General features: G+C 39.9%; 2 protein-coding genes across 10 annotated transcripts in view; both read right to left on the bottom strand.

Annotated features, from left to right (window-relative positions):
* LOC109420033 (uncharacterized) overlaps positions 1–14,693 on the bottom strand; it is a 265,784-nt gene that overhangs the window by 187,775 nt on the left and 63,316 nt on the right. The window lies entirely within an intron of this gene.
* LOC109409562 (fizzy-related protein homolog) overlaps positions 1–14,693 on the bottom strand; it is a 99,301-nt gene that overhangs the window by 44,175 nt on the left and 40,433 nt on the right. For all 7 annotated transcript variants that reach the window (XM_029876262.2, XM_029876268.2, XM_019683007.3 and 4 more), the window contains one exon: positions 12,139–12,391. In XM_029876262.2, the coding sequence (XP_029732122.1) occupies positions 12,139–12,391 (253 nt within the window). The remainder of the gene's footprint in view (positions 1–12,138; positions 12,392–14,693) is intronic.

Below are 14,693 nucleotides of genomic sequence, written 5' to 3'. Positions count from 1 at the left end.
CAAAACAAAAATAGCTTTACGTCTGCTTCTCGCTCTCTCAACGTTCCCGCATCCTCGTCTTTGCACACTCCAGCTGATGTAAGGTGGTATTTTTTGCAAGTTTTAGTAGTTTTTTGGGATTTGAACTTATGAACTGAAGATTAGTCAATTATGTTTGCTGCTCAAGTTCTCCACGCTCGAGGATGTGCTACAGCTGCTCCGATGGCGTGCGCTGATTTTGTTTCCAATATAAAGAATGGTTGAAAGGCAGCTTCAGTTCCAACACCTAAACTTACTTTCAATTGTGTTCATTGTGTGTAAAGCATTATCGTTCCCTCTTCGATCTACAGCATATAATTCCCTCTTCCGAATAATATTATGATCCACCAAAGCATTCACTGGTTCTGCAAATATTTTCCGACGAAATGAAACATAGAATTTTTTTGATGGCCAGGTTCCCATTTTTCAATCCAAACCAGCAGCAACATCGTTTCGTGCTGACCTTTTGGATGAGTAAGGGAAAAATTAAAAAAGCAAATAAAAAAACAGAGGCATAAACCCTGTAAGAGAGAGACAGCATATGCTCTCAAACACATAACATGTCTCCCATACTCTTTGCACGTAGCATTTGAAGAGCAGTTAAAAAGCATAAACACCTGAAGCAGTTGAAATGCTAAGTAACAGCCAAAAGCTTTTGGGCAGCATAGGTTATGCTAATTCAAACTGCTTAATATGTAGGGCAGCAAGCAGTTCAAATGCTCAATACGGTCTGCTGTACGGCTTATTTAAATGCTTAGCGGTTCGCTATAACTCAGTCAATTCCAAACCAATTGACTTGAAATTTTGTACACGGCTAGATACTATACGTATCTCATCGCGTTCCAAAAATTATGTCAATTGGTTCAGAATTGGCTGAGCTATAGCGGAAAAGTGCCCAAAATAGGACCCTTGCCGAGATGGTTCCACATCCCTATCACTAGCTTTGGTTGAACATTTGTTGAATCCTAAAATAAGATTACAGGATGTCTAGCAGATTATGTTTCGAAATTCTTCCAAAATAATTCCAAAAACTAGGAATTGCAGCATGGAAGGAGTTTTAGAAGATTGATAGTCCGGTCTTCGTTACATACGACATTATCTTAAAATAGCTGAAGCTTTTCATATACTTTTCAGGAATTGATTTTCAACATTTTCATTCGGTCTAGGATCTTCTAGTCAACCAGTTTATAAGAAAATGTTTTTTTTTCTGTTTTATTGTGCTTTTATCTTCTTAAGTCTCAAACAATTAGCAATTCTATTGGGATCTTTGGTAAACTTATCGATACTAGATTCTTATTATTCTTATCGGAAAACGTTTCTTTAGAAAATAGAAATAGTTATAGTTTTTCTTAAGGCTATTAATACACCAACAGTCATGGAACTTAAGATTTTCTTTTTGTAAAAGAAGAATATTGCAAGGATCTGGCAGTGTATCCGGACGAGGACGAGCTCTTTTAGGACATCAACGACGTTAAAGCAGCCATCAGTAATGCAATTACGAGATGCAAGATACAAGTATGTCGTCTAGGCGTTTCGTAAGCCTCGGAGTGCGGGTTCGATTCCCGCTCCAGTCGGGGAAAACTTTTCGTCAAACGGAAAATTCACCATTGAGCCACTGGGTGTTATATGTGTTGTCCGTTGTCTCGTGTTAGTAATGTTCAGTCTGTGCAGCCTCTGGCTGAAGACGGTGTAGTGTCTTTTTATGATGACACTTTCTAACTACGGAATTGTTGACAGAATCCTTGTCTGTAATGCAATCTTGCGCCCCAGTGTGAAAAAGTACAATCATACTTGCATTTTATCACTCTACCCTCTTCGAACAGGGCCAAAAAAATTTTAAACCGGAATTGAACCAAAACCTACGCATCAGCACCAGCACAAGCCGCGTACTAATATGGCCATTCCAACACCTCGGAAGAGTTATGGCCAAATCATAATAAAAAGATCGACTTTGTACCAGAAGAGAATGACGAAAGCTGTAGTTTGTTGAGCATCGCCGTGGTTTTCTTTGTCAGTCGCTGAACATCATACGAGTAATGAAGTTTTAGAAGGCGTTTTTAGTTACTCTCGTTACTGATCAGATACTGAAGGTTACCACTTACCAATCTCGAAAGCAGATAGTTAGCTCTCAGTACAACTATTGGTGTAATTTAACAGACAACCACTTGTTATTACGGAGATTCTGTTGAATTTTACACGGTTGTTTGCCATTTGATTAATTTTGTTTGCACACTTGGCAAAGCGTATACTAGGTACTTAAGTAGCATTGTATTCTGCCCGAGGTTCAAAATATTCCAGAGTGAAACGTTATTCACTTCACACGATCGCAATTCCTGCTACTAACGCTGCCAGTCAGTCAGTGATAATGGTTTACCATTGGTACGGCTACGACAGCTCCATGTAGCACCAATAAATCACACCCGATCCCAAATTGGCTCAGTTGTTATAATTGTTATTCATGCACAAAGTTCCACGTCCGGCTCGTCAAATAAAGGCAACTGACCGAATCATGCTGCTTCGATTCGTATAACAACACTGTGAAGAACCGTGCTTCGAAGAACATCTCACATTTCATGTGTGCCGTTTTATTACTTTATTGAACGCCTCGAAACTCGCGTGCTAATAACATCGCGTTAGTGATAGTAAAAGAAGCACCCTCACTCGACTTAAGCTGACGCGACGGTTTAACATTGCGTATAGCCGTACTAACTGATCGAATACTCATTATACGCACACCCAATGAGCGGTGTTGGTGAAATTAATACAACCAAGCTACGTGCTTTGAGATTTATTTCTATGGCAAAGTTATATTCGATAAATTCTGTACCTTGATGGACAGCTAATGGGGCTTCTGGTTTTTGCAAATATATGTTCTGCGAATGGACGGTGTGCGAATTTAAGTGCTAATAATGTTTAGACCGGTTCAGACTCAACATTTGTGTTTAATGAAACTCGGAATTACTTCCTTGACACCAATCGGACTGTCTAGGTTGCTATCAATTTATGAACATTATTTTTCGTTTCATATTTATATGTTGATTTTTTATACACCGGATTATACAACTCGGATCAGTCTACCGTCGTACGCACTTTACCATTTTTGCGGGCGGAGGATATAAGTTTAATTTACGACTTGACAGCAACGGTATGTTTCCAAGATGAACCTTTTAGCCAATTACACACTTTGTTGGCTTTTCGGCTACAATTTTGGCAAAAAGCAGCTTACGCGTATTTCTTCGGTGATAGTGACATACGCACCTGCGGTTGAACTCCGGTGCTGCATTGGCGAGGTCCACTCATCGCACATGCAGTATGGCTGAACGATAACGAAAGCAAACCTTGGAAAAGGAGTGGCACCGTCACCAGGTGGTTTAAAGTATAAATCCTATTATGAAATCGTGGGCCGATAGAATAAACAGCAGTCGGCAGTAGCCAATGAATGCGTCTGCCAACAAGTGCGAAATCATTCAAGAAATGAAGAAGCACTATGGACGGCATTCGTGTTCGCGTTTTCTTCGGCCAAGGAAGGTAGATATACCAGCAAGCAATTAGCCGGCTTGGAAGATTGATAAATCGATTTCGGTACGTCCCGATACACACCTATGTCAACAACCGGTTGTTACGCACTAGAGACAGTAATAGGTATCAACTTGGGGTATACTGGTTGTCGATGGATGGACGCACTATGTACGCACTGAAGTTTTATTGCCAAATGGATAATGGATATATTGGGTTCCATATTTTGTGAAGTGAAGTAAAATCGCAACGCGCTCTAATAATCTTGATGTAATAGATCAATCTGCAGGTTGAGCAGGATTCCATTAGTGATGATTATCGTTTGACAGTACATATACTCTAACGATAATTCATGAAAATATAAAACGTACGCACTCGACGAGATGACGTGGTTAAAGCTGGGTACGTTTATCTGTTTGCGGGCATCATCCTTCCATTAGCTTCAGTTGTCATCAGCTGTATCCTTGGATGCTCGGGTTACACCAAACAAAGTTATACACCCGAGTAGGTGGAAAAATCTGGTGAATAGCATATTCAGTTATTATTGATTGAATTACTGAAGAGTAAAATCTGATATTGGTTTGATTGATATAAGAGATAAAAGATCAGAAATAATAGCAAAATCTAATATGGTGAACTACTCAATGATAGCTCGTTAAGATATTACAAGATCAAAACAATAGCTAACAAGATTTGTTATTTTTTTCTAGAAAAAAAAAAGAAAAAAATCAGGATCCAGTATCGAACCTACGACCTTAGGATTCACAGTCGGCGATTTTTACCACTCAACTGCTCGCTGTTGTAAATAACATGAGAACTAGAGCATGCGGAGCCATCCCTATGGGTGTATGTGTTACATTTCGTGCAGAAGAGCTAAACTTGTTCTTATATAGAAATTTTCAGCTATTTCGACAAGCGTTAGCGTTAGCGTAGTTACGGTATACTTCGTTGAATGGATAAAATTTTTAGCTATTTCGACAAGAACAAAAACTGATATCATATCACTTTGAGCTATGTGTGCGATATTCATTAGATTTTTGAATAACTCATCAAAATCACATGACATCGAGTTATGACAGCAAAAAATGTTCGATTTGAGATACCCGGGCAGAGTTCAAGTACTGACGATCAAAATGTGATATTGGTTTGTTTGAGATAAGAGGTAAAAGTACTGAAAATAATAGCAAAAAATTGTTCTTGAACCATCTAACCAATAGCAAAATATGATATTTGCAGATCAATCAAATAGCTCACTGCTATTGGTTAGATCTTACCATGAGCTAAATGTGCTATGATGATGATGTTCCAGGAGTAAAATTGAGTTTTTATTTTCAGTACTTTTACCTCTTATCTCAAACAAACAAATATCACTTTTTGTTCTCTATATCAAAATATGCTATCAGTGAGCTTTTTTCCTCTGCTCGGGTATGTTATGAATGAATGTTCTCACTTATTCTTAAGAAATTCCAGGAATAACTCTGGGACCAATCCAAGGAAGAACTGCTTTATCCAAGGAAGAACTGCTGGGGAAATCCCGAGAGGAACACCAGATTGAAGAAATCGTGGAAATCTGGCAAAAGAACCTCCGAGAAAAACTCCAACAGACATTACTCGAAAACATCTGAGAAATATTTTGAGAGAAGCTCTTGTAGAGATTCAAGGACACATCCTGGGAGAAAACGATTGGAATTCAGGAATATTAGAAATTTTCAAAGAGCATTGCTCGAATCTTGAAAAATACCGGTAGGAATCCGGAAAAAAGCAATGAAAAAAAAAATGCGCAAGAATCTTTTGATAAATTCACTACATCACTAAAGGATTTTTAGGAAAAAATCCTACGGATTTTTTTAGAAAAACCCTTGTGGAGGAATTTGTAGATGGATTTTAACTTCCAAATTCATCCAAACCAAGTAGCATGTTTAGGTAAATGAACTAGAAGAGGTTCTCAGAACCATCACAAAACCAAAATAACAGATATACCCGGAATTTGTGGCATCTTATCGGAATTGTCAGCTTGATCTGAGGCAGGCCGACTTTTATTCGGCAAGTACGGTTATCAAGGGGGTCTGCAGTTAGTTAGTGGTTAAGGCTATAGATCGCCAATCCGGAGACTGCGGGTCGATTCCCGTTCTGATCGGGAAAATTTTCTCGACTACCTGGGCATAGTGTATCATTGTACTTGCCTCACAATATACAAATTCATGCAATGGCAGGCAAAGAAAGCCCTTCAATTAATAACTGTGGAAGTGCTCAAACAACACTAAGTTGAAGCGAGGCAGGCCAAGCCCTAGTGCGGACGTAGAGCCATAAAGAAGAAAAAGAAGAAGGTTAAGAAACCACGTTGTTGCATTCACTATTGCTGGCTTACGACTATACTGGTAGGGTACGATCACCGGTTTTGGCCAGTCTAAGGAAAATAATTTTATAAAAATAACCAATAATCCTGAAAACTATCAATGTGCCAGTGTTTGAATTATTACTGCCATGCAATAAATATCGTGCTAAATGATATTCCGATCAATACTGATCAAATAAATTTTCTCTTTGTACGTTATATCGAAGCAGAAAAAAATGATGAATTCGACGTGAAATGAAATTAACCCCAGATAATGATTTCGGTGAAATTCACAAAACCTGTAATGAAAAACATGAAGGCCTAATAAATTTGGCAAACTCAAGTTATCGTATTTAGGGTGCCTGTACCAGTCATGGCACTACCTAATACACTATTTTTATAAAAATAATATGAAGTTCGACAAATGTTTCCAGTATGTCAATGTCAAATGATTGCGTAGTTTCCGTACAAAAAGTATGCAATTTCGCTAATGAAATCAAGGTGCTGTGCAGTAATTTTTGAAAGAGAAGTTCAGAAATAAAAAGAGAACATATACGCAATGTTGCCGTATACACGACATAAATGTCGGCTTTGGTCCGATATACGGCTAAATCAATGCTTGTCCCTCAGTCTAACGCAAATATGTACACTTTTTCTCTCACTGCCTTTTATAAGTTATAGGGTAGAAAACTACTTCGTGAAATGCGTAGTTCTTTTACAATACTGTATGTAGACGTTTGGTCGGTACATACGGTTTTTTGTTTATTCTTCAGCCACTTAGCCTAATTTTTACATCTCTTTCGTCCACTAGGGCACTGCGTTTTCGATTCCAATTGGCAGCTGCACTTACACATTGTAGAAAGCCTAAATGTATTCTATTCTAATTCTACTTTGGTCCTTGACAATCGCCGTTTGTTCGTCTCCGTTTCCACCGTCGAGCTGTCGGTGTCATCGGTGCCGTCATTGTCTTCGTCGTTCGTACTCTCCACATCTGCATGTTCCTGAGTGACAACAGCAACTGCTTCTATTGTTTCGGTTTGTAGTGGGGCTGATGCTTGTGCAGATACCGTTTGTACTGCTGATTTTGCTACATTGGTAGATGATGGTGTCGGCCCAGTAAGAGCAGGAAAGTCATTCAAATTGAATAACGTTGATTGCGGTTCTGATGCTTTTTGTTGTACTTTGTCGGGACACCTTTGCTGCGGATGTGCCTTTCCTTGGCAGAAACGGCAACTTATCTCTTGGTTTGGGTAGGTGATTGAAGTCAATTGTCCTTCGATTTCTATGAATGACGGAATTGGTTTAGTGAGGTGCATCCTCAACACACGCACTCCATTTGGGATCCCAGGAAAGTAATTTTTCCTACGCTCCCTGCTGATAGAGAGCACCACGCTGTAACGTTTCTCCATATGCTTCTTTACTGCGGTATGTGGAATGTCAGTGGATAGGTCATGAACCCGAACGGTAATAGCAGCATCATCCACATACACTGGGATTTTGATATTTCTGCCTTCATATGGGATAACGTGTTGGCAGTTATGCACGTTCTGGTACACTGAAATAAATTTTGTTGTAGTTTCTACCGAATCCATGGTAAAATTAAGAACTGTACCAACGATTTCCAACCGAATGCAAAATTCTGTTAATTGTACTAAAACATTGTCAATATTACCATGCCTGCAGTGCCGTTGATTGAACACATTCTTGATGCAACAATTTTGACGTTGTATTTTTGACCACGTTTATCTAAGACGCGTAACATTCAAGTCGATATGGTCGGAATGACAATGCCAAAATAGTAGCACCAAGATTTTTTTCAGTCAACGGTACTGCGCGCATGGTAACATTGACAATGTTTCAGTACAATTAACAGAATTTTGCATTCGGTTGAAAATCGTTGATACAGTTCTTAATTTTACCATGGATTCGGTAGAAACTCCAACAAAATTTATTCCAGTGTATTGTCTGGCCAAACTATCGCTAGCCATTTCGATCAATACACAGTTTCGTATGTGTTGCAACTGAATTGTTGTAACATCTTTTAGTTGCAGTTTCATGTCCTCGCACAAAAACTTCTCAACCTTGTCTATCTCGGGACGCACGGGGAGGACACTAAAGTCCACGACTAGAATATTTTTACGAGCCGCCGCCATTGTGATGAGCACTTCGAAATCGCGAGAGATGAATTACACACGTCTGTTGTCTACAGCTGCTGACGGTCAACTGTGTATAAGTAATTGATACCATATTGGCTATGAGACGTTAGGCGAGGTGCAAGAATAATATTACTATTACATCTGCGACCGTTAATTTGATCTTTTGTTAGGCTCAGTGCACCAGTTATGGCAATAGCACCTCAAATTCGCCATAGTTGATTTTCAACCTTTAAAGATACAAATCAACAAAAAAAAAATCGTGAACAACAGATCACGATCACAAAAGATGATTGCAATCATTCAAACTTCACAATTTGCTCAAATTATGGTAGAAATAAATCATTTTCCTTAACTTTTCGGCCTCCTTGCACCCTATTTCGCCATAGTGTACCAGTTATGGCAACTCCCATAAGGAATGCATGTAAATAGTGCGAAGTGGAACCCAAATTAACAAATGTGTCCATAACTGGTACAGGGTTCCTATCATTGGCACACGCCGTAATAAATACTAAAAGTAGTTTTGGCTCCGTTTCTATATTTTTCCTGTAAAGTATGAAAACTAATCAATCATTTGACTTATTGTTTACATTCGTCGGTCTTCTTCTTATTTTTGTAGAAATAGTTTTTCTTAGGTAGTGCGATAACTGGTACAGGCACCCTATGTATTACCTGTTATAGAGATATCAGTTTTTAATCGACTTGTAATCAATTTCTTATAAAACCTATTTCAAATGGTATGAAACTTATAATTTTTATACACAAAAAACGGAGCCTAGATAGCTGTGTAGTGTCGGTAGCGGTTGTCTCAATTGGTTAAGAATAACACTACGGACCGCCTGATCCAGTGGTAAGAGTCCACTAAACAGGTGACCCCTAATTCATGGTGTTATGCGGCTTTATGCTTACCGTGCCAAAGAATGAATGGTTAGGGGGGTCTAATAAAAACCTAACCACAAACGGAGCCTGTGGAGAATTAGGGCGTCCTCCACAGTATTACGCCCTTACTGCGCTAACCGGAGCAATGGTGCAGAGGACCTTGCGTTTCTCCGAGATAATCAGTTGCCCTTCTTAAGTCTCGAATTTGAGGCTAAATAAGGGCGGGGTTATTCAAATGTTGTAAATTAGCTTACATTACTACCGATATGGGTTCGCTTAATGCGTTTTCGCCTTTGGCGTTTTTCAATTGTCACCGATTTGGTCCATCGTCGATGTTTCCTTTTTGTGCTGTGATTGTGAAGAGCGTAATCCTGTCTAGTTTGGGTAGTGGCTACGACAAGGAAACCTCTGATCAATTTTCAGCGTAAAAAGTGGATCTACTTCAAAAAGTTCAATTTCGTAGGGTAACTTCTGTTTAGGTTACCTTGTGAACCCAGCTTTGCTTTTTTCATTATAGATGAACTATCGTGCCTCGAGCATGCTATATTTTAGAATAACGTTAACAGTATGTTTCAACCTTTCCTTATGGATGCCTACACGCAAGCTCCTGTTTTCAGCATCTTTTCGCTGATATTTGGCATCTGAAGTAGCTCAAACATTGGTTTAAGATGTTTCACTTTGATGGAATACTTAGGTAGTACAGTTCATGGTTAACTTAAATTAACATAGAATTGCACCTAACCCAACTCTGCATGAGCAGAATTTGTCATGAGTTGACTGATTGGCATGTGTCAGATGAGGACTCTCCGTTTGACCGTTTTGCACTTTTGAGTGTTCCTTCGCAAACTTTGCGTATTCAGGCGTCCCTGCTCAATAAGCTAGGGAACCTGTAATAATTGGTTGCGATCACATTTTATAGATAACTCGCTTCCTTTGCTACTCCAAGAGAGTTTCATTATGATTTTGTTATTACAACGGCCTTCATTGTGGTATACCATAGCTACTGCTTTGAAAGAAGCTTGTCCTCTGCTGTCTGTGCGGACCGAAAGAGGTATTCCTGAATGGAACTCGGACCTGTTCGAGTTCTAAATATTTTCGGATAAACCAGTCTTTTGTATAGCTACGAATTTTTAGCTTCTACCCCGAGAATTGTAGCTATAGAATCGATTTAGTGGGCACTAAAAAGCTCTGCTTACTTCAAATCTCCTGGAGCAAATGGGGCTTTGTCCTATTTTTCTCCAGAGGGATTTGAGTTTTTCAAACATGTTTTGAACTCTTGTAGTTTTCTATTGGGTATTTTCATGGCGTGAAATTACTCTGTAGTTTTATCCCGAAAGGGTGCGTGCGTTGTAAAAAGAAGGAATAAGTTCCAGATTTATCTGGTTACGTCGTTCTTTCTGAAATGCTCGAAACGCATTGTCGATTATCACATTTGTGATGTTCGTCTGGATAACATGCCTGTTCATGTGAACTCACATGTCTCCCAATTTGGGATGTCCACAGTGACTCTTTTACACAAAGTTGTATACGTTTTCAAGAAAGCACTCGCTCAAACGTAGTTTTTGCTTGGGTGATTTCTTGAATATTGAGGATGCTTTTGATGACGTGCCTTTCTATGTCATATTGAAAGTCGCATGACGTCGCAAGCTACCTCCAATGAGATATAGGCTCTTTTACGCTTATGCGTTTTACAGTGTCCTTTTCAGGGTACTGATTAACCCCGTTGTGGTATGTGCTATGAGCTCTCGTTGCGCTTATGCGTTCATTCCCTCTTCTAGGGCACCCCTTCCTATTTCATCACCTTTCCCTTTCCCAATTCCCATCCCTTGTCCCATTCTCCCTCGGGTAAATGATGAAATAGGCTCATATGTATGGCGATGGCACAAATGTCCCAAATGGAGGATAACGTGCCTCTGGAGCCGGCCTTCTGATACCTGATATGTATTACCTGTTATAGAGAGATATCAGTTTTTAATCGACTTGTAATCAATTTCTTATAAAACCTATTTCAAATGGTATGAAACTTATAATTTTTATACACAAAAAACGGAGGACACAACTTTTTTGTGTAAAATCAGATATAGTTCTAATTTCGAATGTTACTGCTGAAACTACAATTCCGATTAATGGAGTATGTGGTCCATGCATTGAAAGTGCAAAAGAATTCGAATGTATGGAAATATTGAGGGTGCCCATTCTGCTCCGGGTGTCCATACTGCCCCGCCTACCCCTATTGTAAAAATACAGTAGGAAATACTATAATCAAATAATACTATAGGAAATAATAATTCAAATATTGCCGTCCCAATGGCTGCCTCAAACCCGTACTCGCTTTTTCAAGATACACGGCCAAGGTAGAAAAGCCAAGAAAGTGTTGGTCACTAGATTATCAATCCCGTCTTTTATCTCTAGCCATTATACCATAGATCCATGGAAAACATCATTATCAATTGGTATTGATAATGCTAAAACTATCGACCCTTGTTTTAGAGCAATGTATAGATAAGTGCAACAGGCATAACTATATGGAAAATAGAACGACTTTTGAAAATTCTTCATATATCTTTTAGTTGCATGAACATCTTATACAAACAATGACCACACCACAATTGACAGATAAGTCTATTTGGAACAATATGACTCAAGGTACCTGGGATATTGCTTAGCTCACATTGATAAAGCGTAGCTACAAAGCAAAGCCATGCTGAGAGTTTCCGGAACGGTGCAGGTTGTTTTTCGTAATGTAATCTTCCTTGTCTTTCCTGGACATAACGTATCTTCATGACTGTCACCCGATGTACGAATGCAAAGTTGACTAACTTGGCAAACAAAGTTCTCAGTCAATAAGCATGAAAGTGCCAATAGAACACTAAGCTGGGAAGCTTTGTCCCAGTGGATACATCATGCCGAAAAAAAAAGAACCGTAACCCGGGATAATTTCGATCATTTTTGTTTACATTTTCTAACTGGGTAGCTCAAATCAATCAATGTTACCCCGCTGAACAATAATACCCCGTTTTACGGTACCAACATAATCTACTTGTGCAAACCAAGCGCAACTTTCAGAACGGCACACGACTTCCTAAATGACTCAATCCGCAACGGCCGTAAATCAATTGCATTTTAATTGCATTCTCGGTTTGTTTTTGTTGCTTCTCGCTTTTATCTGCTTCTCCGTCATTGTGCACCCGGTCAATTACCCAACCCAAAATTTCCAAATGCAACAAACAAACCTACCTGCTTCGTCGGTGACTGATACTTGAACAGCCCGGGCCGATTGCTGTTCGACAGGAGTCCAACCTTGTCGTCGGCTGCGGATTTGACGTCCTCGATCCCGGTGCCGAGCAGCTCGTTTTTGAGCAAACAGCTGTAGGCTATGCTGTCCCGTGCCGTTTCACCGCAGTCCCGCTGCTTCTTGTTCGATTGTGGCGAGTTTTCATTCGATTTGGTACTAAGCGAGGCGAAGTTGGTCTGCCAGTTGTTGTTGGCCCTGCGGATAACGAGAGGATGAGAAAACACATTACACACGGTCAGAACATTAGCGGTTTTGGGCTGGTTTAGCCTTGACCTAGATTTGCGGGCGGTGGGGGTGACCCAGAACGAAGAGAAAAACTCGAACAATAGTACACGTTATATGGTGTAAGCGTCGGGGCGTGATAAGTGTGACATATATTACCGGTCATACGTATGGACATATGGGCTCCCAAAAAAGTAAAACAGAAATAATACTTGACAGTTGAATATCACGAAACTGCTTAGCATCACCTAGAAAGTTTCAAAACAGAATCCATATGTTATACAATATTACCGTTTTCAACAAAATTCTTAAATTGCTCATTTCGCATAATGAAAGTTTCGCATAACTTCAGTTTCGCCAACAGGTACCATTCCAAAAGAGGCAAACTTTTTTTTATGCGAGATCTCCCATCCCAGCTAAAAAGAATGATTGCATAAACTTTGACAAAAACGTCATTTTGGCTCAGGACAGGTTAATCTGTAGAAATTTCTGAAATCCCTTAAGCGATTTCTGCCAAAAATTCTAACAAATCTGGGATATCTTGATGTAATCCATATAGAGCAAACCCTGCAGCAACTCAGTAAGGAAGTATCGCTAGATAAATCACTGGAGTAATTCCTGAAAGAATCCTTGCATGCCTTCCTTGAGGAAACCCAGAAGCATTTTCTACAGAAATCCCTGGAGAAAACCCTGAACCATTTACTAGAAGAAAGCTTACAGTATTTATAAAAGCCTATAGCTCATTATCACAGCGGGTCAAGAACAACAGAACATCCTGAAGATTCAATTTTCTGAAGTCAGTTTCACTTAATAAGTGTTTACCGAATACTCGGAAATGCAGTTGCGCAAAAACTGGACAGCTACATATCAAATGATACGAAGTTCCATGAGAGGATTCACAGCTATCACTAGAAATTAATCAGCTAGCAGAATATTCGCCATGTGATAGCTGAGTCGGCAGTGGTCAGTCAATGCTTTGACCAGCATGCTGCAATTCTGCATAGACAGATTTGTTAGATACTTTGTTGCCTCTGGATATGGATACAATACAATTTTGTTTGACGGCATGACGCCAAACTATTCCAATATCGTTTGTGCTGAGTGGAAGCCCAGGTGTCAATCTGAAGTTTAATCCAACATTTTGATATTGGAATAGCTGGCTCAGGGCCAATGAAGTCATGTGATGCTCCAGAGCGAGCTAACTCATCAGCCAATTCATTTCCAGCGATGGAAGAATGACCAGGTACCCATAGAAGGTGAACAGCGTTTGCTGAATTCAGCTCCTCGATTTGAGTTCGACAAGCGATAACTGTCTTCGACCTGGAGTTGGCCGAAGCAAGTGCTTTAATAGCAGCCTGGCTATCTGAACAGAAGTATATTACTTTGCCCATTACGTGCTGCTGAAGTGCTGATTGCACTCCGCACATAAGAGCAAAGATTTCGGCCTGAAGAACGGTGCAGTGTCTACCAAGTGAGTAAGACTGATACAGCCTTAGCTCACGAGAATAAACACCAGCACCTGCTCGACCTTCGAGAAGGGAGCCATCAGTGTAACATACGATGCCGTCTGAAATACTTCTTTCCAAATATCCAGATGCCCACTCTTCCCGGGAAGGGAATTTCGTGGAAAATGTCCTATACGGAAAATTACAAGCAATTGTAAGATCACTTGGAGCAAGAACAATTTAGTCCCAATTCACCAAAAGTGGAAACAACGAGGTGTGTGCTGATGTGCGGTTCACAGGAGTTTCCTCTAGTAGACCGAGTACCCGTAGACGGTAGGTGCAAGAAAGTGCTTCTTGTTTGAGATGAATGTGTAGTGGGGCAACGTCAAAGAGAACTTCGAGCGCTGCCGTGGGAGTTGAAGAGAACGCTCCAGACATCGCCATTAAGCACATCCTTTGGAGATGGCCTAATTTTGATTGAACCGTTCTCACTTCGCCCTTTTGCCACCACACAAGACATCCATAAGCCAATATTGGCCGAACCACAGTTGTGTAAATCCATTTGATATACTTGGGTTTTAGACCCCAAGTTGTACCACAAGTACGCCGGCATTGCCCGAAGGCCATACAAGCTTTCTTGATTCTGAACTCAATGTGAGGTGTCCAGGAAAGCTTGGAATCAAGAATGACTCCAACGTACTTTACCTGTTCAGTCACATCGATTTCAGAATCAAAGAGACGCAAAGGTCGAACGCCATTACGGTTTCGCCTTTCCGTGAAAAGAACAATAGATTTCAGACTCTAGTTTAATTTAAAAACACTTCACTAAT

Source organism: Aedes albopictus, chromosome 3 (genome assembly GCF_035046485.1).
Source record: "Aedes albopictus strain Foshan chromosome 3, AalbF5, whole genome shotgun sequence".
In the NCBI taxonomy this organism is placed as follows: Eukaryota; Metazoa; Arthropoda; class Insecta; order Diptera; family Culicidae; genus Aedes; species Aedes albopictus.
Note: the sequence above shows the minus strand (reverse complement) of the source record. Positions and strands in the feature narration are given on the sequence as shown.